This window comes from Lygodium microphyllum, chromosome 9 (assembly GCF_053477565.2).
Source record: "Lygodium microphyllum isolate KBCC chromosome 9, Lygodium_microphyllum_v1.1.10, whole genome shotgun sequence".
In the NCBI taxonomy this organism is placed as follows: Eukaryota; Viridiplantae; Streptophyta; class Polypodiopsida; order Schizaeales; family Lygodiaceae; genus Lygodium; species Lygodium microphyllum.
In genome coordinates, this window is record NC_141143.1 from 155,495,322 (window position 1) to 155,519,866 (window position 24,545).

Sequence of the window (24,545 nt, forward strand, 5' to 3'; positions counted from 1 at the left end):
TATTCAAAGGCTACAACATCCACCCCACTATTCTTCCTTATTTGCTCTTTTTCCATTACCAAACTAACCAACTAAAGCAAGGTAAGTGGTTGCAAAGAAATTCTCATTGTGAGATTCAATGCCATATGAAAGGCCAAATAAGAGGATGGCAAGAAATTCAAAGCAGTAGAGATCATCTATGCATTAGAATAGTGCTCATCTACATTCATCAACTACTCATGCAAGTCCTGAATTTTGTTAAGATAATCTTACATAGCATCACCTTCATCCATCTTCACATTTTCAACCTCCTTTTTCAAGAAAGAAATGCGTCTCTTTTTCTTCCAACAAACATTTGCTCAAGTATCAGTCATGCTACTCGTGAAGAAGTAGTAAACCATATATGCGAAATCATGGACCGTTGAATTGCCAATGCAATAAGTGACAAAGCTTGGGCATCCGGAGTGTCCCAAGCCTTCTACGCAGTTGTTCTTTGGGGAGGTGGCTAAGCTAGAGCTGGTCATTGACCACGTCCTCCTTGGGGAGGAGTTACAAGAGCCACAACTCCAAGATAAATTTCTTCACCACTAACATACTCCCAAAGATTTTTAGCAACAAGCACATTCTTCATCATGAAGGACCACAGAGAATAGTTATTGCCATCCAATCTATCCTATTTAGATACATAAGTGAATACATCACTCTGTCCTTGATTAGCCATGATAAACGTCACTCTTCGAAAAAGCACAAGAGCAATAACCAAAGCTGGAATAACATGAAAATCTGCAAATTTTCAAAATTTACAGCAAACGCCAAGCTGTAATTAACAAAATTGTGTCATACTTGATCACTACTATCCAATGTGCTGAAATTTCCATAGATTTCAGCAAATAGCATACTATCCAATGCTCGAACAATGTATGCTCAGTAGCACGAAAAATGCAAAAGCCTCAAAATTTAGCTATCCAAAGTGCAAAATTTCAGTCAATTTCAAACTGAATCTTCAATACATGTGCCAATGTCTACCAATCATGCAAACACCCCAAATTTTCTGACCCGATTTCCAAGAAATTTCTGCAAGTTGTGCCCAAAAGTACTTTCTGGAGCAAAAATGCACATTTTCTACAAAAGGATCCTTGATGTAGCTTTGATTTCTCAAATAAAATGATAAAATATACATGTCACCTCCAAGACAAGCTGAACTTGAGCTATGATTGCCAAGAGTACGAATGGGACTACCCATCCTAGCAGGCAACGGCCTAGTTGAGCTAGAGGACCTAGACATCAATGGGATTGGTACCCGATGTTGTTAGTGATCAGCCCAATGATGATGCTACTAAGTTGTACAGAGCATGGGGCAAAATTAGGAATCAGTATACATTGATTTTCTTTGATAATGGTGCACGAGCCAACTTCATCTCTATTGACATGGCCGCCTGTCTAGACGTCAGAGAGGATGAGATGGGACCCATGGGGAAAGTCGGAATGGCATATAAAGGAAATGTAGAGCCTGTCACACCACTCATTGGAAAGCTTCACTTCCACATACAAGGATATGTGGACAGCGAAGAGTTCTTTATTGCTCCACTTGAGGATTGTGCTGTATTGCTTGGTATGCCATGGTATCACCATATGCATGCAGTGATAGATTCTCGTGCAAAAAAGATCACTATTCAGCATAAGCGAAAGGTACTCACACTTGATGTAAAGTTGAAAGGTGAATCTGTCCCTGTTGTATTTGCAACTGCCATTTCTAAAGTAATGAAAAATCATCATTCAGCGTACTTGGTTTTTACTAAGGATAAAGATGATAATGTTGGAAACATGTCTAAGTTAGAGAAGAATCGCATGTCATTTCTAAAAATATATGCTGATTGCTTCTCTCGGTCACTTCCATGGCAGCTGCAACCTGAAAGGCCAGAAAATCATGGGATAGATCTTATCCCTAGAAGTAGCTGACCTAATAAGATACCCTACAAAGTCAGTGCAGCCCAATAGGAGGAGATTATGACTCAGGTAAATGAGCTGTTAGAAAAAGGGTTGATTCAGCCCAACTCATCTCCTTTTTGTTCTCCAGTGCTTTTGGTGCAAAAAAAGGATGGTTCATGGCATATGTGCATTGATTATCGTCTTCTGAACAAGATCACAATAAATAATCGCTTTCCAATTCCTCGGACCAATGATGTTATGGATAGATTGCAAGGGGCAATCGTATTTAGCCGTATAGATTTGAAAAGTGGGTATCATCAGATGCGCATTAGTCCAAAAGATGTGCCTAAGACAGCTTTTAGAACATCTTTTGGATTGTATGAGTTTCTTGTTATGCCTTTTGGACTTACGAATGCTCTTGCCACTTTTAATTGGATGATGGATCGTATCTTCAAGCCACATAGAGGATTTGTGGACACTTTCTTTGATGACATGATTGTCTATTCAAAGAACGAGGCGGAGCACAGAAAACACTTGGATATTATGTTCAATGAACTGCGTGACCATAGGCTGATTATCAATGATGAGAAAAGTGAATTCTTCTTGCATGAAATCCACTTTTTGGAGCATATTGTATCGGCTAATGGTATTCGCATGGACCCTGCAAAGGTTGAAGCAATACGATCATGGCCACCTTTTTGAAATGTGCATGAGATCCGCAGCTTCTTGGGTTTATGTTGTTACTACATGAAGTATGTACGCGGGTTTGCTGAAATTGCATCTCCATTGCATGCCTTGCAGAACAAGGATATGCCATTTAGATGGACATCAGTTAAAATTTCAGCATTTGAAAAGTTAAAGGAAAAGATGACTTCAAATTCTGTGCTTGTATTGCCCGATCTAAGGGAGTCATTCATAGTTCAATGTGACGCATGTGGTAACAGCATTGGGGTTGTTCTAATGCAGGACGGCCGAGTTGTGGCTTATGAGAGTCGAATTCTCCATGGTGCAGAAAAGAATTTGCAGGTCTATGAGAAAGAGCTCTTGGTTGTAATTCATGCACTGTCTACATGGAAACATTATTTGTTGGGGGCTGATTTTACAATGCAGATAGACCATCAAACTTTGAGGTACTTTTTAACACAGACAAAGTTGTCAAAGAAGCATGAGATGGGCAAATTTTCTCTCTATGTTTCATTTTCAGATTGTACATATTGATAGTAAAAAGAATGTTGTGGCTGTTGCACTGTCACGTAAGCCACAAATTTCAGTCACCGGCATGGTTTATCACACTGAGTTGGATGCCACAAAAGAGCAATATGTTGCTAATTCGGACTTTGCTAATGTTTATGATCAGTTTTTGCAATGACCAAAGACATGAGCACTTTGTGCTAAGAGATGGATTTCTGATGACGCATGGACGATTGTGTGTCATAAAGCAGTTAAGGCCTAGAGTTATCAATGAAAGTCATGCTCTTCTATATACTCAGGACATAGAGGTATTGATACCACGGTCAAGGCAGTGGAGCATTTCTTTTATTGGCTAGCTTTGAGATATGATACAGAACAATTTGTTAAGATATGCATCGTATGCCAAAAGGTAAAGCATGATAGGCAAAAGATGTCGGGTTTGTTGCAACCCTTACCTATTCTAGATAGGCCTTGGCAGAGCATTGCAAATAACTTTATTTTTTAGCTTCCTAAGACACCTACAAGGAATGATGGGATATGGACTATCATTTGCAGGTTTAGCAAAGAAGCCCATTTCATTCCGGTCAGGAAGAAAATAAAGGTTGATCATATGGCACGATTGTTTTTGCAGCACATCTTTAAGTATCATGGTATGCCAGAGTCGATCATTAGTGATCGAGACCCCCAGATGACCAATTTATTTTGGAAGGGCTAATTTGAGAATATGGGTACCACACTGAAATTCTCATCATCCTTTCATTTGCAAACAAATGGTCAGTCTGAGGAAGCAAATTCCACAGTGTTAGATCTTTTGAGGTGCTATGTTTCAGACCACAAGACACAGTGGGAGGAGTATTTTCCCTTGGTTGAGTTTGCTTACAAATAGCACAGTCATAGTTCTACGGACAAAGCTCCATTTGAGGTGGTTGAGGTTGACAAGAAGGAACCACCTATTCTGCAAACTAAAGATAAGATCTTTGAGGTCGATTGTTATGTGGAAAACTTGGATGTAGCCTATGCAAAGATAAAATATGCACTTCAAAGATCACAAGAAAAGCAAAAGAGAGCAGCTGATCAATACAGACGTGCGTTGCAGTTTGTAGAGGGTGACTATGTATTGCTGCATTTTGAAAAGGCAAGGCTGAAAAAAATGAAAGGAAGAGGAAGATTGTATCCGAAGTTGAGTATGAGATACTTGTCAGAGTGCTGCGGTGCGGAAGCGTAGGACTGAGAGAGAGAGAACGCACAGAGAGAAGAGAGAAAAAGAGACAGTGGAAGATGAAGATCTGCTGTATAAAGTGTGCTATATACAAAGATATGCAGATATATACACGGGCGCAATGCGCTGGACTGCGTGTCTCCACCTCGACGATGCAACCTGCTGCTCACCTCGAAGTCCGCTGCAGTCTGCACTGTCTTCTGTTTGAAATCTGCGAACAGAGACGGAATCTGCACGAGCCACCAATCTGTAATTTGCGAGCAGAAAAGTGTGAGAGACTGCTGAAAAACTCGGCTATAAATAGCCAGGATCTGGGCGCCAGAAAAAGACCTGTCAGCTGCATTAAATGCAACCGACTGACAAGAACAAGTCAGACTGCCACGTGGCAGTCCGACTGCACCTGGACAAGATCTGACTGCTGGCAACCCCTCTCAGAGCTTGGGCGGGGCAGAAGCCTGAGGGATCTGGAATGTCTCCGAAGTAGAGCCTGGGGAAGTGCCTTCGTAAACAAATCTGCAAGATTATCCTCCGTCTTGCAGTACTCCACAGTGATGGTCTCATCCAGAAGCTTCTCTCGGATGAAGTGGTACTAGATCTCTATGTGCTTCGTCCGGGCATGAAAAACAGGATTCTGTGCCAAGGCAATGCAACTCTCATTGTCGCATTGCAGCAAAGTAGGACGAGTCTGGGGGCAGCCAAGCTCCTCCAGCAATCGCTGAACAAGAACAAGATCTGAACCACCTTCGCCTGCGGGGTAATGAAGCCCTAAATCAAACGTCCCCCTCAAATACCGAAGTATCCTCTGATCAGCCTGCCAATGCACCGTCTGAGATTCACTCATAAACCCTGCCAAAAGCCCAACAGCAAAACAAAGATCAACACGAGTGTTGAGGAGCCAAATCAATGATCCAATCAACTGACGATAGCGGGAAGCATCCGCCATGGGAGAAGTTGAATGGGAAGTGGCCTTCCAGTTCGGATCCATAGGAGTAGAAAGGGTCCGACAATCCTCCATCGCAAAAGAAAGCAAGAGCTCCTGTACATATCTCTGCTGAGAGATGAAGATCCCCCTCTGAGACTGATAAATCTCATGGCCCAAAAAGAAATGGAGTAGACCCAAGTCCATCATCTCGAACATCCGATGTAAAGCTGCCTTCGTCTCTTGGACCTTCTGTGCATGATCACCTGTGACAATCAAATCATCAACATACAACACAAAAAGCACACAACTAGCCTCGGAAGTGTGTACATAAAGCTACGGATCGGCCTTAGAACGCCGATATCCCAACTGTGACTGAAGGAACGAATCAATCTTCTCGTTCCATGCACGCGGGGCCTGTTTGAGGCCATACAAGGCCTTCTTCAACCTGTAGACTTTCCCATCTGAAGATCCAAAGCCAGAAGGCTGCTCGACATAGATCTCCTCCTTCAAATCACCATTGAGGAAGGCCGAGTTCACATCCAACTGGTAGACAGGCCATCTCCTATGGCGAGCCAAGGCAAGAACAGCTCGAATAGTCGCCATACGAGTAGTGGGTGCAAAAGTATCATGACAATCAATCCTTGGGCGCTGTGCAAAACCTTTAGCAACAAGGCGAGCCTTGTGCTTGTCCAAAGAACCATCGCTAAGGTACTTGGTCTTGAAAACCCATTTGACGCCAATCACCTTCTTATTCGGGGGGCGTGGCACGAGTGACCAAGTGTCATTCCTCTCAATAGCCTCCAACTCGGCTTCCATAGCTTTCTTCCATGGTGCGGACTGTAAAGTCTCCTTCACGGAGGTGGGCTCTCGATCCTGCATAACACGGGTCATCAAACAATAGTTAGAGCAAACAAGCTCCGTAGAATGTGCCTGGTGCCGCCGTGACCGCCGCGGACCATCCTGCGGTCCCCACTCCTTAGAAACCCCCTCAATCCCTGAATCACGGAGTGTGTCACGGGCCCAACGAGAAGGAGGCCGGACCTCCCCTCGTCTCTCTCCATCAGCTGAAGACTCTGGAATATCTACCAATGGTAACTCCTCAGGGGTGGCCGGTGGAACAGTAGACTTTGTGTCAGAAACAGAATCAGAATCAAAAGGCACGGGCTCCAAAGGAACTATAGCAGGAGCCCAACTCTCCCCTGGATCTCCAAGAACGGGATGCTCCTCACCCGCTGGTATGGCCGGAACCTCCACAAACCGCACATCTCGACTGGTGTACACATCCCGCTTGACGGGATCATACAAACGATAGCCTTGGGACTGGGAGCTGTAGCCAACAAATACCTATCTTCGGGAAGCTGCTTCAAATTTATCACGATGAGCCTTGGGAATGTGAACATAGGCATCACACCCAAAGACCCTAAAATAAGAAACATCAGGCTTAGTCCCAAAGTAAGCCTCAAAAGGTGTCATCCCATCAACAGCCGAAGTGGGGGATCGATTAAGGATGTGGACTGCAGTAGCCACAACCTCGGCCCACAAAAACTGAGGTGTCTGTCGGTGCTCCATCATGGTGCGCGCCATCTCGATCACACTGCGGTTTTTCCGTTCAAGAATGCCATTTTCTTGAGGAGTGTTAGTATTAGCAAACTCCTGGTGAATACCTTTATCTGCACAAAAACGAGTAAACTCATTAGAAACAAATTCACCACCCTTGTCGGATCGCAAGGTCTTCAATCTCCGGCCAGATCGGTTCTCCTCAAAGAGAAGCCAATCCTTGAAGTGGGAGAAAGCTTCTAACTTCAATGCCAAAAAATAGGCCCATGTCATCCTGCTGTAGTCATGTACGAACAACATGAAGTACGAGCTCCCTCGCAAGGACTCGTTCCTCATAGGGCCACAAAGATCCGTAGATACAAGCTCCATCGGTGAAGTAGACTGCCGCGAAGCTTTGTGGGGAATGGCATCCCTATGCGGCTTCCCACAAATGCAAGAGACGCATGGCTGCTGGCTCACCACTATATCCGGCAACCCTCGAACAAGCTGTCCACGTGACGCCCTCCGAAGATAATCATAGTTTAGGTGACCAAACCGAGTATGCCATAACTCTAACTGTGTCTGAGAGGTAAGAAGAAGAGTAGAGAGGGCTGTGGAAGACTTCAATTTATAGATACCGTTCTCGTCATATCCGGATGATAGAACCTTCCTTGACCCACGATCAAGGACTCGCACCGAATCACTGTCAAACTCCACCAAAAGTCCAAGGGAGCAAATCTTATGAACTGACAGTAGATAATACCCTAAACCTGGTACATGCAAGACCTCTGAGGTATGGATACCACCACGTCCATCTGGAATAAGCTGCATCTCACCCCCTCCTGCAATAGACACTGAAGAGCTATCTCCAATGAGAATCTGCCCACGCGAGGGTCGCAACTGGGCAACACCATCTGATAGAGTCATGTGCCGGGAGGCACCACTGTCAACAATCCACTCTCGAGCCTGGGAAGCCATCATCGCAGCATCAGAAGCATTCGGTGAAGAGTCCTCAATGACAGCTAGATGAAGAAATGCAGCTGATGAGGGTGCAGCCACCGCTCCAGAATCCTTCATGTCCTTCTTGTTGGTGTCCTTCTTGTCTTTGTCAAGGCAATCCTTCTTCCAATGGCCAGTCTTTCCACAAATATGGCATGTGGATTCTTTGTCCTTGTCCTTGTCCTTCTTGGACTTGTTATCCCCCTTTTTCTTCTTTTAGTCCTTCCCCTTCTTCTGAGAGGCTTGACCTGTCAGTGCCTCCGACTTGGAAGCATTCTATCCCTTTAGTTGTTCCTCTTGGTCCAAGACCATAGGAACCAACTCTTCCCACCGAAGAGTGGACTCTCGCCCCGAAACAATAAGAGCGGAGTAGAAAGTACCGAATCGTGGCGGCAACTGGGATAAGAGTGTGATAGCCATGTCTTCGAAGGAGATCGGCTTCCCTGCATTTTGAACCTGCATTTGAAGCTGTCTAAGCTTGTTGATGTGCTCCCGCAACGAAGAAGACTTGTTCACGGACAAGATCCGCATCTAAACCTCCAAAGAAACCCACTTCATAAGGGTCATCCGGTTATACATCTGATCAAGCTCCAACCATATCTCCCGAGCCACCATCAAGTGCTCGATGTGAGCTATCACGGCTGTAGTACAAGACATAAAAAGAAAGGAACGAATCCTAGCATTCAGGTTGTCCCAGTGAGACTGTGCCCTGGCCAATTCCGCACGAGCATCGGAAGAGAGTTTGGATTCATCTCTCACCGAGGGCCGGTCGATTTCCTTCTGTACAAGCTCCGCCAAATCATAGGACTCAAGGATGGCCAACATCATGACACGCTAGATGCGGTAGTTGTCGCCATCAAGCTTCTGATCTGCGGGAAGAGCCGGTAAGACAGGCACCTTCCGGTCCATAATCATCTGGAACTCCAAGTCAATCTCGGTAGACATCTTCACCTGTAATGCCTTCACAAACGCAAAAGCAGTCCCCTCTGACTGTGAAAACTCAGCCTGCTAGGGCTCTTCCGCATCCTAAAACTTCACCCGCCGGAGGCGATGAAAAAGCAAAACCTGCACTTGAAAGCTGAAAACTCAAACTTCCTCCTCGTCAAACAGCAGTAAACAGCAGCAAATCCACTACCTAGACTCCTTTTCTGCGCGCCCACGCTCGCTTCAGCCTTGTTCCGAGGCGCAGCCCTCCTGCCTGCCCTCAAACGCTGAAAACGCAGCCTTATGTCGCAATAGAAACTCCTCTTCAGGTTAGTTCTACACTCAGTCAGCCCTTCTACACTGCTCTGATACCATGTCAGAGTGTTGCGGTGCGGAAGCGTAGGACTGAGAGAGAGAGAACGCAGAGAGAGAAGAGAGAGAAAGAGACAGTGGAAGATGAAGATCTGCTGTATAAAGTGTGCTGTATACAAAGATATGCAGATATATACACAGGCGCAGTGCGCTGGACTGCGTGTCTCCACCTCGACGAAGCAACCTGCTGTTCACCTCAAAGTCCGCTGCAGTCTGCACTGTCTCCTGTCTGAAATTTGCGAACAGAGACGGAATTTGCGCGAGCCACCAGTCTGTAATCTGCGAGCAGAAAAGTGTGAGAGACTGCTGAAAAACTCGGCTATAAATAGCCAGGATCTGGGCGCCAGAAAAAGTCCTGTCGGCTGACAGGAACAAGTCGGACTGCCACGTGGCAGTCCGACTGTGCAGTCCGACTGTACCTGGACAGAATCTGTCCGACTGTACCTGGACAGGATCTGACTGCTAACAATACTATGAGCCCTTCTTCCAGGTGTTGGAGAAGATCGGTGATGTGGCATATCGGCTGAAATTACCTCCACATTGGCGTATACATAATACCTTTCATGTCAGTTTGTTGAGGTCTTTTCATAGTGATGTACCAGAGAATATGTCTGCTGAAATTCAGCCTAAGGTTGAGGAGCTAGATGAGATTTTGGTACCTAAGCAAATTTTGGCACATAAGGGTACCTAAGCAAATTTTGGCACATACTATGGGCCCTTCTTCCAGGTGTTGGAGAAGATCAGTGATGTGGCATATCGCCTGAAATTACCTCCACATTGGGGTATACATAATACCTTTCATGTCAGTATGTTGAGGCCTTTTCATGGTGATGTGCCAGAGAATGTCTGCTGAAATTCAGCCTGAGGTTGAGGAGCTAGATGAGATTTTGGTACCTAAGCAGATTTTGGCACATAAGGAAAGAAAGGTCAAAGGTAAAGTTTCTAGGAGATACTTGGTGAAATTTCAGAATTATTCACCAATGGATGCCAAATGGATAAAAGAGGATGGCTTGGCAAACCATCCTAAGTTGTTGCAGCTTTACCTAGATGCCTTTTAGTTAGAGCCAACTTTAGTTCGGGCTCCATCAGGTTCAGCAGAGCAAGGGTCCGAAGTATTGCTTGATACTCAAGGGGGAGGTAGCACTTCTCCTCCTCCAGTTATGGACAACTCTCGCATGTAGTGGATCTGGGATATATTCAACATGCATCCAAGGTACTACGCTAACAATATGTTTGCCATGAGATCACTACTTAGTGTACTAGTTACTGTGAGATGTATGTAAATAAGTATGAGTTTCACCCGGGCACTCGAACTATACTTTTGCATCAGCTTATGATCAATTTAGCATGAATTTTGCCTCAATTTTGAGACAAAATTTCTAATCAGTTTCAACTCGGTTTTTTATCAACTTGAGAAAAGTTTATGGTCACTTTTTGGATCAATTGTGCATCAATTTTTGCATTGATTACTGGTCAGTCTTTGCAATGAGTTTGTGATCAATTTGCGGTCACATTTGCAACAGTTTGTGATCAATTCTCAAATCAGCCGGTGTTCAGTTTATGATCAAATTATGCCCAATTTTCAATGGTTGACATCTAGTTCCATGGACAACAGCATGTTGAGCTCATGAGAAATAGACATGTCACATGATAATCTGGCAATGTTTTTAAGATTCTTTGTGAGTCTTATATTATGCTATGTTGGCTGGTAATTTTCAGCATATGTTGGGCAAATGGAATGGTTGAATAGCACTGTGCAATGTTGTGTTGACTATGATGCCCTATAGAAATTCCAATGTAGTACGTTGCTTTTGATGCATTTGGCAGTGCAATCGAGGATGATTGCAAGGATTTCAAGGAAGAGGGCTATCATGAGGACATGTATTTTTGAAACCTCACTTAACATGTGGATTAATTTTTAATCACATGATTAAGTAAATGATGCACATGTGAGGTGCAACTGGATTAAAGTAAATTTACAAGCCCGGGACCCGAAGAAATCACGGGATGTCAAAGACAAAAGTTGCTATAAGTTATGCCGCACAGATACTTGGTGGTATCTCGTGTCAATTGTTGGCCTAGGTCATCCATTTGGCCATAAGTGTCACCAAAATTAATATTTAATGATAGAAAATGCTGACAAAACCATTTGGGAAGGCTGCCACTTGTCAAAAATGCCCATGCAAGACTGAAAAACGTCTTTAGAGGCTGGGAAGAGGCATTTTTAAAAACTCAGTCTGCAACAAAGAGGGAGGGGAGGCTGTTGGTCTAATTGGCAGCCATTGGAGGACCTTCTAAGGCTGCCAAGGGCAGAAAAAGACCAATCAACAACAGGAGATAGCATCTACAGGCTGTTGAGACAAGGTAGCAGCAGTAAATGACTGATTTTCTTCAGTTCTTTATATCTACAAGCTGTTGTGGCAGAGCAACAACTGCATTTGACTGATTTTCAATCATTCTTTGCGACAAAACTCTGAATTTTCTCTCTCTACAGCTTTCCATCTCAACTCCCAGCCATTTCACAGCCTTACTCTAAAGATCTCAACATTTCGACCCTTGGGGGCTGAGAAATTTCAGATTTCTCTGCTGTAAACCCTAATCTATAGTAGAAATTAGGGTTTAGCGGCAGCCTTGGGAAGCCTGCCAAAAATTGGAAGCTCCAAGACTTGGATTCAACAAGGCTGAAGGTAAATTTCACCTGAATTCAAGTGGAGGACTAGCCAGCCATTGAATTTGGGGCATTTTCATCGTCTATGAATTGAGTGAAGGTCAATTGAGTGTCTGAATCAAGGGGCAAAATAGGTTGAAGACTTGCTGGTCACTTTAGATAGCAAGGGGAGTTGAAATACCGAAAGGAATTGGGAGAATCCCATTGTAAATCAACTTTCTCTTCAATAAAGCTAAAGAAATACCAAAAGGGGCGTCAATTTTGGGGCCAATCGGGTATGCATTGTCCAAGATTAGTAGGTAAATTTGTATTTTCAGATTTGCATTTATTGTTTGCTGTTGTAATTAAGTTGTAATCAGGGATTTACCACCCTATTCGAGGAGGAAGGCTAGTTTCACAAACCCTTCAAAATGAAAGCATTCCCCATAGTCCCTATGTGCCAACAGCCCTAGAAGCACAAAAAGTGAAAGAGAACTTTCATATGTGGCTGCACAAGATCTAAAAATTTGGGATGACTAAAAAGCTTCCTTTGGGGACATCCACCGCCCTATCATTCGAGACTAAATAACAAACAACAAAGACCAAACTTTCCTCATCATCGGACAGAAAGAAATCAACGATGAGAAGTTTCTTTGCATGTTGTACAGAAAAAACAACCATTCAAGATATGACATCTCGAGAGTGCAAAGGCAAGCACCAACCAACATTTTCCGAATAAAGACTTTGTATTTAAAAGGAGTTTTATTGAGCCAGCCCACCATAAGCCCGGATTTCCACAAAGTGTCACTTTTATGAAGACCCCAAGCACAGTTGCCCTTTTCAAGCCAGCCAATCCTTGTCTCACATAAGCAAGTGGTATATCTAATTCATTGATGCACTACTCAAACACAACTAACCATTAAGCATCTAATCTTACCAAGGGATGTCCTATTTCAAAGGGGGAAAAGGCTGCAAAGCATGTAAGGAGGTTGAGATGATGTCCCATAAATTGTGATAGCCTATGGGAGCATGAAATACTCAGCGAGCTGATCTGAAAGACATGACAATAGCACTTGTAGGCATAGGTGCATCAGCAACAATGATCAGCCCTAGTTGAGCCATTCTATTCAACTTTGATCTCTCTTGTTTTCTACCTTCCCAAAAAGAAGCTTCAAAACAGCCAGCAATTCTGCTCTTATGGAGTTTGCTTGTTCATGATCAAGAGGGAGATGCCAAGTAGACTTGGCAAGAAGGCATGCATAGTCTATCCCCATTTGAATTCCGGATATTATGCAGAATATTCCTTCTTTTGATAAATCCGTATTGTGAGGATGCACAATGTCAAGAAGGTACTCGTGCAGTCTATTAGCCAAGACTTTCATAAAGATCTTGTACCCACTACCCATCAAGGAAATTGGTCTCCAATGTTTCAAAGTAGAAGGGGACAATACTTTGAGTATTAGTTTAATGACACCCTCCTTGCAAGATGTTGGCATCTTTCCTGTCATCTAAACTAACTAACACAGAGCATTCAAAGGCACCACCAATTGAGTTGCATGTCTCAAAGAACTAGTTAGTGAGACCACCAATTGAGTTGCATGTCTCAAAGAACTTGTTAGTGAGACCATCCCACCCACAACACTTGTCCTTAGGCAACAAGTGCAACAAAACTTCCATCACCTCATCTTGCGATATGTCTACATCTAATTGCTTAGCTATATTTGGAAAAGCTTGGCCTTTAACCAGCTCACAAAACAAAGAACGGGCTGCCAAAGTTGTGTCTAAAACAGATGCTTACAACTCAAGAAAATTCATTAAATAGTCTCTGCATATATGCACAATACATTGAGGATCTATAACTACTTCCATTGTAGAATTGCTCAACCTAACCACAATCTTCCTTGCAAAGGAAGCATGCAAACCACAATCTCCCTTGCAAAGGAAGCATGCAAACCACGATAGAATTTATGGAAGTGGCAATTATTATCTTGCAATCCCTTTGATAACGCAGCAAATTTAGCCTATTGGTAAGACCACAATTGAAAAGCATCAATGAGCTATGACAATCTCACATAGCCTGGTATAGGTTGGCCAAGAGCTGGTTGGCCAGTTTGGCTGATTTCCAGCTATTTATAGCTGGCCAGTGGCTGGGGCACATCATTCACTTTCTGTCTCATAGGCGGTCCATCAGATGGCTGCAGTCCTCTCCTTCTCCATTGTGGACAGCAGGCTGCATACTCACCGTCTCCATCTCTGTCACTGTCAGTGGTGCTGTCATCATTATTCAGCCCAATCTGCTGCCCTCACTGATGCCTTGGGCTGCGTGCAGGGACTGATCAGTCTTTCTTGTATTCAGCATTCTTCCATTGCTCAGTGCAGATTTTCCTCTTCCATTCTCTTATTTCTTTGTAGTCTCCTTCCTCCCTTCTCTCTCTGTGTTCAGGTTTCCTCTTTCATTGCGCACTCACACATTATACCTTTCATTTGTCGCAACATTTGGAAACTTAGAGCCGTTTGGATTGCATGTATGTCATGCATGATGATTCTCTTTTGCCAGACATTTTGGAAATTTAGATTTTGGAAAGCTGTGTGTTTTATGATCACTTCCCTCTAGTGTTTGAGGTGCTTAAGCATCCTGTTCAACCCTTTTGATGCCTTTTGAATAAGCTGCCATAGTGCTTTAATTCCTCTTTCCTTTGGCATGAAATATTTGATGCTATATGAGAGTTTTTGCAAGAGTTTAGACTAGGTCTCCCGTCTTAAGGGGCTGTCTCTTGATCTGTTGGTATCTAATGTGCAAGAGGTGGCTAGGCAATATGGAAAACATCATGCTACACTCTACAGACAAAGATTGTAGGCTGTAGAACAACTTCTAGCCTTGGTGCATTCTCTTGTGATGGACTCGCTGCAAGAGCATTTGTTTCTTTTTAGAGGACGTAGTTTGAAGATGTGTGTAGATGCTATCATACATGTGTTGTTTTCGTGAAAGCTTTGTAGCACCATAGAAGCCATTGAAATAGGCCATGAAATGCATTATGAGGTCATGGAACATAGTCTGGAAAAGATATTCAGTGGCTAGTATGCTGATAGATATGTATGGATGGCATGACTCCACATGTATCCAAAATCCATTGATAAAATTGTATTCACATAAAAAAATGAGAAAAAATGCTGACATGGCAGCCGATGCAGGCACAAACAGCTGCGAAGGCTGGATACTATCTAACAGGGAAACATGGGCTAGAAACTTACAAACACTCCTAAACCGACTGAAAGAAGAAATGTAGACTCTAGAATGAGCTACCTCCTCCGTCAAAGCATGTGATAGACATGTCAACGCTCCTAATATCCCCATTTGACTCAAATTGAGGCTCACAGGCAAGAGATGACAATGAATGACAAACATGTCTGCTAACACACACTCTCAGATCTTGGATGTGGCTAAAGGCCCAAGAAGATACCACTTGGAGGGTGACAAGAAGAGTGCCAATGCCACTATAGTCCATTGATATAGACCGCCGATGAAAAAGCTAATCATGATTCTGAGAACCCCCCTCTAAAACACTAGGGACCAACGAATCCACAACCACATCACCGAGATCATTCCCTTGGAAAGGGGGGCACAAGGGAACTACCAAAGAAGAGGGTGGGGGATGGGAAAGAACGTGTGGAATAGATAGTGCATAAGTAGGAAAGGCTATAGCAATAGACAATTGCCTTAGAGGATCTTGCATAGGAGAAGGAGAATGGAGCCTGTAGAGCTTGCTCTCTTGCCAACCTGTCACTAAAATAGCTCCTAAAATAGAGTCCTCAATAAAGATGGCCTTCTCAACAAAGACAACCCGAGTACCAAGTCTCGTAAGAAGTGGAAAGCCCAAGTCGGCCTTCATGTAGAAGATCCCAATCTTGCCCAGATCTTTTAGCATCAATGCAAGAGAACCCCTCCGACTAGATTTGTCAAGACAAAATCTCTTCCCAATGCCATGAAACACTAATGGTAGGAATACATGTCCTAGCAATAGCAGACACATGCCCTAGCAATAGTGAACAAACCAAAATAAAAGCTTTGAAAAGATTGAGGTAGCTACAATCACAAACTTTGAATATAGTGGATTCAAACCAACTATTTTTCATTGAAACCAATGCAAGTAAATTTGCAATAGGTGTGGTATTGTTGCAAGAGAGTCAACCAATAACCTTCGAACATAAAAAGCTTGACCATACACGACAAAATTATTCTCTTTATGATAGGGAGCTATACGCAACATTACATGCTTAGGAAATATCAAGAGTATTTATGTGGTATCAAAGTTATAATAGAGTTTGAAGAGCATCATGAAGCTGCCCCCACTCCTGACGGTTGCTACTACACCGCTGCTTCCACCACCTTCTCCCTAACAAGCTCCCACGCCCCCCCCCTCTCCCCGAGCCTCACACCTACACCTACATTGCGCCAATTGCCCTACCCCCTCATGTGCTGCCCGAATAGTGACACAACAATAGAAGAGAATTTCAAATTGGTTTGGCATCGCCGTCATAGGTCCTCATTGGCTACTGGGCAGCCGACGAGCATGCTTTGTTTGATACCTTGGCCTCTCTAGGGTGGCCCATTGGACTCCTAAGACAAGGTAACCATCATCTCTTTAGTCTTGGTAGATTCTTGGGAAGCTAATGTGTGTCCATTGACCAATGCCCTACTTGCTTTGGGATGGGACCTATTGGAGTAAACAAGGGGTGAGCTACACTTGGCAATTCCTCTTGGTTTCAATTTTGGGCTTGAGAGGGGGTGTAGCTTAGGTGCATCACATACTGAACCTTAATTAGCTCATTTTAACAGCCCCAAAACTCAAACTCTAATGCTAAAAAGAGTTTCTGTTCCATAAGCAAATCTCCACAATTTTGGTGGTTCTTCATCTATAAATAGATGGTGTGTTCAATTACTTGCATGCCCTATTCATTCAGCTCTATCTACCTCATCCAATCTACACCACCTTGTAGTTGCCACCTCCATCACCTGCTCTTGCCACTCTTCCTCAACTCCTAGTACCACCATTCGCAGCTGTTGCCTACCCCTCTAGAGGTTGCTGCTGCTGTACTTTGCAGCCCAGCTATCTGGTAACTGCTCCTATAATGTTCCTTCACCCTCTAGCAGCTGCAGTTAGCTGATTTCAGCCTCCACCAGCCTGCTGGTTTTATCATCTATTACCTGTTGAACAGCCATCTTGACTGCTGCAGCACCTGACAGTCTGTTCCCAACAGTCACCCTGATTTCCAGTGACAGACAGCTGCATTTTCAGGCCTGATCAATCACTTGCTATTGGACAGCTCCCAGAGGACACACACTGTTCTCACACTCAGTTGCAGGCTTTTTGTTGCCTGCTCATTTCTTTCAGCTCCAACAAGTGATTGCAACACTCCGGATCTATCTCTCATGGACATCAAACTTTGGCACCTCCCTCAGCCCACTCGTGTGAGAGCCATCAGCTCTTGGACAGCTCTACCTTCAAGCGTTCTCTACACACATTCAGTGTTCATTCAGTTTCATCAAAGTTTCTTCTCCTCTATTTTGTGTTTTTGCATTTTTGTCTCAATTAGTGTGTTTTGGCCATCTTCCTACATTCTGTGTATGGCAAACACTACGATACAAAAGTTGGAAACACAGAAGATGAATGAAATAATGAATCATGTAATGCTAATACAATGGAGTGAGCCTCCAGGCTCTGTCTCTCAGACTGGTACTAACATAAGTAGAGTCAAGTCAATGATGCTGATCAAAGCTCAAAGATGACTGCACTATTCTCGCCGAGTAGGCAGCAGCACCTGCAGGTGAGAATGCTAAACAGGAGAAGCAGGAGAATGTCGAAGAAGACACCAGGTGATGATGGACAGTGATAGAGGACTGCAGACTAGTTGAGTACACTGTGAATGATGTATCATGTCACCAACTGTTAGGGAGTCTCCAAGATGCAAATGCAGGTGTAAACAAGCCTGGGCAACTGGCTTGAATGAGTACAGCAGTCAGAACACAGGTGTCAATGGAAGATCACACCTGCAGGCAGAAAAAGCAGATGCTGCCAGATGTGGAAACCACTGAAAGAGCATCACGGGAAGCTCAGCAGCCACACTGGACTGCAAACGTAGGGCTGAGAGTCAGGTAACAGGTCGACCACAGCAGTGTGTAAGTCATCAGCACTCTGAAGGTGGTCACCCAAGCTGAGATAAGTGGGTGCCAGGCTCTGGCAGCAATGTCCTCCATATAGGGGTGTGGAAAGCTGTCGAGAGTGCCAAGGAGTGAATGGTCTAATGAGGAATGAATGGGAGGTGATTGAATGCCCACAACATGCCCTATATATATGGGATTTTGGAGAATTTGTCCTACCATGTAAAATAAATGCCTAAAATACAGATAAAGCCTCTTTGACACACTGCATGGATTTCTCAAGCCACATCTTGCATGTGACCAAGGAGTACAAGCCGTAGCTCCTTGCAAGAACCTTAGTACAAGACATAGGATGCCCAAACACTTGCAGATATTTCTTTTGGCCACAATTATGGAAAGCTTGTTCAAGAATGTAATGTTTATCAAAAACACAAGTCCCCTTGATTATAGTAGCCATTGCTAAATCCTAAAGACCCTTTGAAAAACATCCCTCCTAATTTTGCAATGGACCTTCCAAGCACTTAGAAACAAATCCTAAAGACCCTTTGAAAAACATCCCTCAAATTTTGCAATGGAGCTTCCAAGCACTGAGAAAGGCGATAATTCTATACACACAATTGCGGAAAAATCCACAAAGATGGTCCATTTCATTCCAATAAAGAAGCGTATCAAGGCAGTACAGATGGTTCTAAACATCATCGATAATACAAGGAAGCACCTCGTTTAGTCTGCATATAGCAATCGTGCACAAAATATAAACAAGCACAAAGCATCCTCTCTCTATTAAGAAAGTGGAGATAGATGTTGCACGTGATATGACACACCTTATCTACAAAGCAAGAGAGCCTGCTCTCTATTGTTTCCTTCACATAACACTCACTGTATGCCAACGCTGTATCGATTGCATTCTGATAAGGAAAAATAACATGATGAGAAAATGGGGAAAGATACAGAGCATGCTTTTAAGCTACCAATTTCGGCTCAAAACACTGACATTAAACTTGGTTTTTGGAACACTGCTGATGCCAAGTAGAAGTGATGAACTGACAGTAGCAGCAGTAGGAGCAAGCCTGCAGATTAACAAGTCAGTCAGAAGGCAAAATTTCAATTAGGGAAATTGTATTGCCACGCATTCATGAAATGAAATGGCCCGACCTTTCAAAATCATCGAAGATAACTGTATCGGGGACTATTTCACTGAACTTGGAGACGGCATCCAGTTCCGTGTAATCAGCTGAAATGAGAAAATATCTAACATGGAATCGTCAAAGTTGAATGTATATTCAGAAGAAGAAGGAGCATCAGGACTTACTAGTTTGCACTGCGAAGCACAAAGGTGACCCTGATGAATGTGATGATGAATATTTGATTTTGATCTGATGATATTTTACATCTCTTGAGAACAGTTTATGCGGACGGAGGACCTGCCAGTTCAAATCAGATCTTGCCGGGTAAATTGATATTTCTAAGCCCTGAAATGAATGGTTTAGCCATGATCACCTTGAAACTGGATTGCAGATCCAGGCGTCGCCGAGAACATGAAGAAGCTGAAACAGCAGAAGCGGACGAGAGGAGAGAGGCAGCCATTGTTATCCAGTAGTGTGCAGGTACGAAGAAATCCTGAGCACTGAACTGTCAACAGGATCGCTGCCATATTTATTTGTGGCCCGTTTTTCGATTTTTTTTAATTTCAAATATAGCACGGTGGCGTTGTGATCGGGGAGACGCATTCGTACTTTTGTTGATAGTGGCCGGCTAGCCTCTAGGCCTACTAATTGTCCCCTATCATCCACCCACATGGTTTTTGTGATTACGAAGTTCACGCCTCACAAAAATAAGACAAATAGCATGTTTTGTATTCGATGTATGTTTTTCGTTACTTGAAATTATCGCACCAATTCTTTGGCATAAATAGATAATGGTATGGTTCAATCTCAGTAGTTATAACATCAATGTCAGTTTTATGTGAGTCACACAACTTATACTTTTTACATCTTCCTTTTCATAAAACTTCAAACAATGCATCCTTTAATGTCACTTTATTGGCCCCTCATTTTTAGTTAAGCCTTTTGCATGAATGCCTTTCTTCCCTTTTTGTTGGCAAAAGCATGAAGGAGGGTGCACATCGCATCGTGTTTCGTATACATACTTAGTTTAGATGTATAAAGATTTAGCAACTTAAGTTTCAATTTCATTATCCATAGACTATGTGTGTACATGTGAATTAGTTTCTGTCTATGTGATTGCAAGTGTATGTGGTTACATACACATTAATCAATGGTGTGAGTATACATGTGCATGTGATTGAGTGCATGTCTTATGTAAACATGCATATAACTGATTGAATTGTGTGTATGTGTGTATATCCAAATCAAGCATTTAGAAACCATATGAAACTTAGAATTCCCTCGCTTAACTCTGCACTCTTTCACTCAACTCAAGAATGAGGAGAAAACTTATTTGTGTGTGTGTGTGTGTGTGTGTGTGTGCACGTGCGCATGCGTATGCTGCATCATCACAATAGTTGCCTTTGGATACTTTAAACCAAATTCTTCTTCCATGCATTCATTCTCTTCTTAAATACGTGACCTAAAGGGAGTGAGCCTAAAGTGGAAGCACGTAAGCGGAAGCAAGAGCTATGGTGGAAGAATTAAAAGAGAGAGCAAGAGAGAGAGAGAGAGAGAGAGAGAGAGAGAGAGAGAGAGAGAGAGAGAGAGAAAGACACACACACAAGGGGTAGGAACTCCAACAATCAGAATGTGTGACCGGCCTTCCCTTATTCAAATATCATTGAAAGAATAAAGAACAAAGTGATAGTGATGGGCATCCACCGCCTACAATGTACAAGTATACGGATACTATCAGTGTAACGAATACATAGGTGGCTGGGCACATGTACCTTTACCCCTAATGACCTCCCACTTAAAGGCGAATGTGCCCTTAATAAGGAGAGAATGAGAAGTGTTAGAGTACAAATGTACATAAGTACAAAAGGATGAGGAAAGACGTCGTCTCATCCAATGCCCATCAACTTCTTAAGTAAGGTAAAATACTCTACTAAGAGACTTTTGGTAAGCAAATTTGTAGGATTTTGGTCAATTGAGATCTTGACAAGGTCAACAGACCTATCCCCTCAATAACCTCTCAAATGAAGTGATGATGCACTTCAATGTGTTTGTCTTCTCATGAAAGACCAAAATTGAATAGCACTCATAGAGTCTAAATCCAGTGTAGGGACCACATCAATAATACCAAGGTCTACCACATCAGTAATGCCAAGGTCTACCACTAGACGGCCTAACCAAAGAGCCTCTTTATAAGCCTCAGTGGGGGCTGTAACATACTTGGCCTCAATAGTGGAGAGGGTCATGCTTTTCTATACCCTGGACATCTAAAAAACAATACCTCCAACAAAGGTGAAGAGATAGCCAAAGGTGGACTTCCTACTATCTACATGTCCTACATAATTAGAGTTAGTGTACCTCATGACTCCTATATCATCTTGGCCACCATAACATATGCACATAGCTATTATGCCCTTCAGGGATCTCATGATACCCTTCATGGCATCCTAATGTCGTCTGCCAGGTATAGCCATATAGCATACCGCAACTCCCACTACAAATGCTATGTCAAGATGAGTGGATATCACGGCATACATCAAACTACCCAATGCATATGCATAAGAGACCTTGGCCATCTCAGCCTTCTTCTCATCAAGCTGTGGACAATTAGCTTGACTAACCTTCACATAAGAAGCTAGAGGACACCTAGTAGGCTTACTATCCTATATATGAAACCACTCAAGGAATTTCTAGATATACTGCAGGTGGCAGGTGGCAGGTGTCTATCATTGTCGCTTCATTCTTTATTCTTCCAGTAACATTTGAATAAAGGGAAGGCCGGATACACATTGTGACTGTTGGCGTTTCCACATCTTCTCTCTCTCTCTCTCTCTCTCTCTCTCTCTCTCTCTCTCTCTCTCTCTCTCTCTCTCTCTCTCTCTCTCTCTCTCTCTCTCTCTCTCTCTCTCTCTCTCTCTCTCTCTCTCTCTCTCTCTCTCTCTCTCTCTCTCTCTCTCTCTCTCTCTCTCTCTCTCTCTCTCCCCCTACCATAGCTCTTGCTTCCGTTCACATGCTTCCACTTCAGGGTTCCCCCCCCTCCCTTCAACTAGCATTAAAGCCATCTTCCTGCAAACTTGAGCTTGATCCACATTGCTTCAGCTTCCACTCGAATACCTATGACAAGGTTTCATTCTCGGCAACCATAGCCACACCTTTGAGATTCTTATCAGTTGTATACTTGCTTAACACTCATTGAGGCTTCTTGGAACTTACTCAGGGCAAAGTTGAGCCCACTTCAGTAAGCATTTAGCTCAATTCGTAGTGAAGGTAGCCATGGTTCAACATACAAAGATTCAAATCAAAGCTTCCTCTCACTTATGTTGATCACTACCTATTGAGGCCTCTTGTAAGGGTTATTTGGGACTACCTCCCATAGTACTCATTAGTGCTCAGCCCACTCAGTAGCAACAAAAACGTAAACTTAGTAATTTGTGTCTAATTTCAAGCCCTATTCTAGCTCAGCAAATCAATCATCGTTATCGTTCTCCTCCACAATAGACAACTATTGGGCACTCATATATACTCTTGGTTACTTAAAAATCAAGCTTGGCATTGATCTTTGGTTATGACATTGGTTTGAGCCCTTTACATTCACTTTTCTTGACTGTGTAAACAATCCACAAGCTATCATAATAGGCTAGGCCTCTATATGGGATGTCCATTTCTTAGTGGTTATGCACACATGATGCATGTACCTTTGGGAATGTTTTCTTATTGCTTGGAGATCATTTAAGCTGATTAGAGCACTTCATTTGCTCAGTCTAGATAGAGATTTGCTACTATTTATAACAAGGCTAAAGCTTATTTTATTAGAGAAAGCATATGCTTATTGCTCACAGGTGCATACCGACTATTTGAGGTGATGTGCCAATGCTTATGGATGATGCGGCATGCTTTGCCATGGTTTTGGAATGCAATTGAGCCATGAGTAAAGCTCATTTTGATTGACATTGTCTATCATTTGCTATAGCAGGCATCCACTTGAGATAGTTTATGCCTATTATCCTTGGATGATACTCGAGGTATCTGCTTTGATGTTAGATGTTTGATATGGATGTTATATATGTCTTGGCTATGTCTAACAGACATTTGGGCCTCGTCTTGCCTTGCATTGAGTTATTCTGGAGCTTTGGACAATGACAGTGGTTTGTTAGTCATTGTCTCGGATGCTAGAGTGGATGCTTTGCCAACAGCCACTTCATTGACTTTGATGTTACATAGAGCTTATTGGTTACATAGTTGAGTTTGACTTTTGACACAGTGGGATATTCACATGTACATGCTCTCTCTCTGTTTGTCTGTAGTTTATGCCTTGAGGATTGATCTGATTTGACTCTCTCTTGGACTTGCACCTACCTTTGTTAGGTATTGTCAATTATGCATGCACCTATCTTGGCTTCTTATTGAGCTTATACTACCTTGCTCAATCGATCAAGCTTTTGGCAAGCCCCCTCAATTACCCTAAGACCTGCTACATGTATGGTTGGTTATACCAATTGATGTACTCTCATACTAATAGATTGTAGTTGACAGCTTTGGGTGCTTGTCTAATGTGTATGTTGGTTACTAGAGTTTCTTACATACCTCGCATGATGCACACTATCACTTGGCAGTTCCACTTTGTCATGTATAAGTGATAGCTCAATTTTAGCTTGGTTTTCTTGTTGTAATTTATTTATAGCAAGCTATAATTGCAGACTATGCATCATTTAATGAGGGCAATCACTTATGTTTGACTCTATTTTGGTCATATCTTGTGGATAGCATTTTAGTTTAGTAGTTCCTCTTGCTTTGGGCTTGATTTAGCAATGGTTTTAAGGCTATTTGTAGTAACTACATCAACCTTCTTTGACAGTTTGTGTACTTATTTGCCTTCATTACGGTTGGTGGCTTGAGTGATAGTGCTATCTTTAATATTGACAAGTTGGATGGCACTAACTATAGCTACTGGAAGGTCCAAATCTAGCAAGTTTTAGTATAGAGAATGTAGGTTAGAACTTTGAAATATAACAAGCCTAAACTTATTGATGCAAAGGATTGGGGTAAATTAGATGGGATGTGTAAGTCCATCATCATATTGTCCCTCTCTAAGCAGGTGTGATGGGCATTCACATGGGAATTATGGGAAAATATTAGTAATGTCTATGAATAGCACAACCCCACTTCTCAGATATATTGGCTGAAGCAACTCATGGACCTTCGCATGAAGGAGAACACTTCTATGTCAACTCACTTAAATGAGTTTTTCATTCCATTATCAATCATTTGTCTTTGCAGGGGATTGAATTCAAGGGTACTCTTCTTCCCTTGTTTCTCTTAGTTATACAGCTTGAATCATGGGATACATTTCGTACTACTATGTGTGTCAACATGCCTACTACTGATGGGGTACAATTGCAAGATGTAGAGGGTGAAATCTTGACTAAAGAGGTTAATAGAAAGAATGTCGATGCTTCCTGCCCCTCTCATGCTTTGACAGTTAGTGGCAATAATGGTAGGAGTAATAATGCTCGCTATGGAAGGAACTCTCAACAGTCTCGCTC

The 24,545-nt window shown here is 42.9% G+C and overlaps 1 protein-coding gene across 3 annotated transcripts in view; it reads right to left on the reverse strand.

The window, feature by feature from the left end:
• Nucleotides 1-19,605, reverse strand: part of LOC148031754 (Aldolase superfamily protein) — a 68,242-nt gene extending 48,637 nt beyond the window's left edge. The window contains exons 1-5 of one of the 3 annotated variants that reach the window (XR_015691945.1): nucleotides 19,379-19,582; nucleotides 19,191-19,302; nucleotides 19,034-19,112; nucleotides 18,873-18,948; nucleotides 18,703-18,786 (exon numbers count right to left, since the gene is read on the reverse strand). Coding sequence is in view for 2 of the 3 variants with exons in the window: in XM_087685401.1 (XP_087541527.1) it covers nucleotides 18,703-18,786; nucleotides 18,873-18,948; nucleotides 19,034-19,112; nucleotides 19,191-19,302; nucleotides 19,379-19,465 (438 nt within the window). In the remaining variant the exon portion in view is untranslated. Of the gene's footprint in view, nucleotides 1-18,702; nucleotides 18,787-18,872; nucleotides 18,949-19,033; nucleotides 19,113-19,190; nucleotides 19,303-19,378 lie in introns of all 3 variants that reach the window. The other 2 variants (XM_087685401.1, XM_087685402.1) reach the window with 2 other exon arrangements.
• Between the last annotated feature and the right edge of the window lie 4,940 nt (nucleotides 19,606-24,545).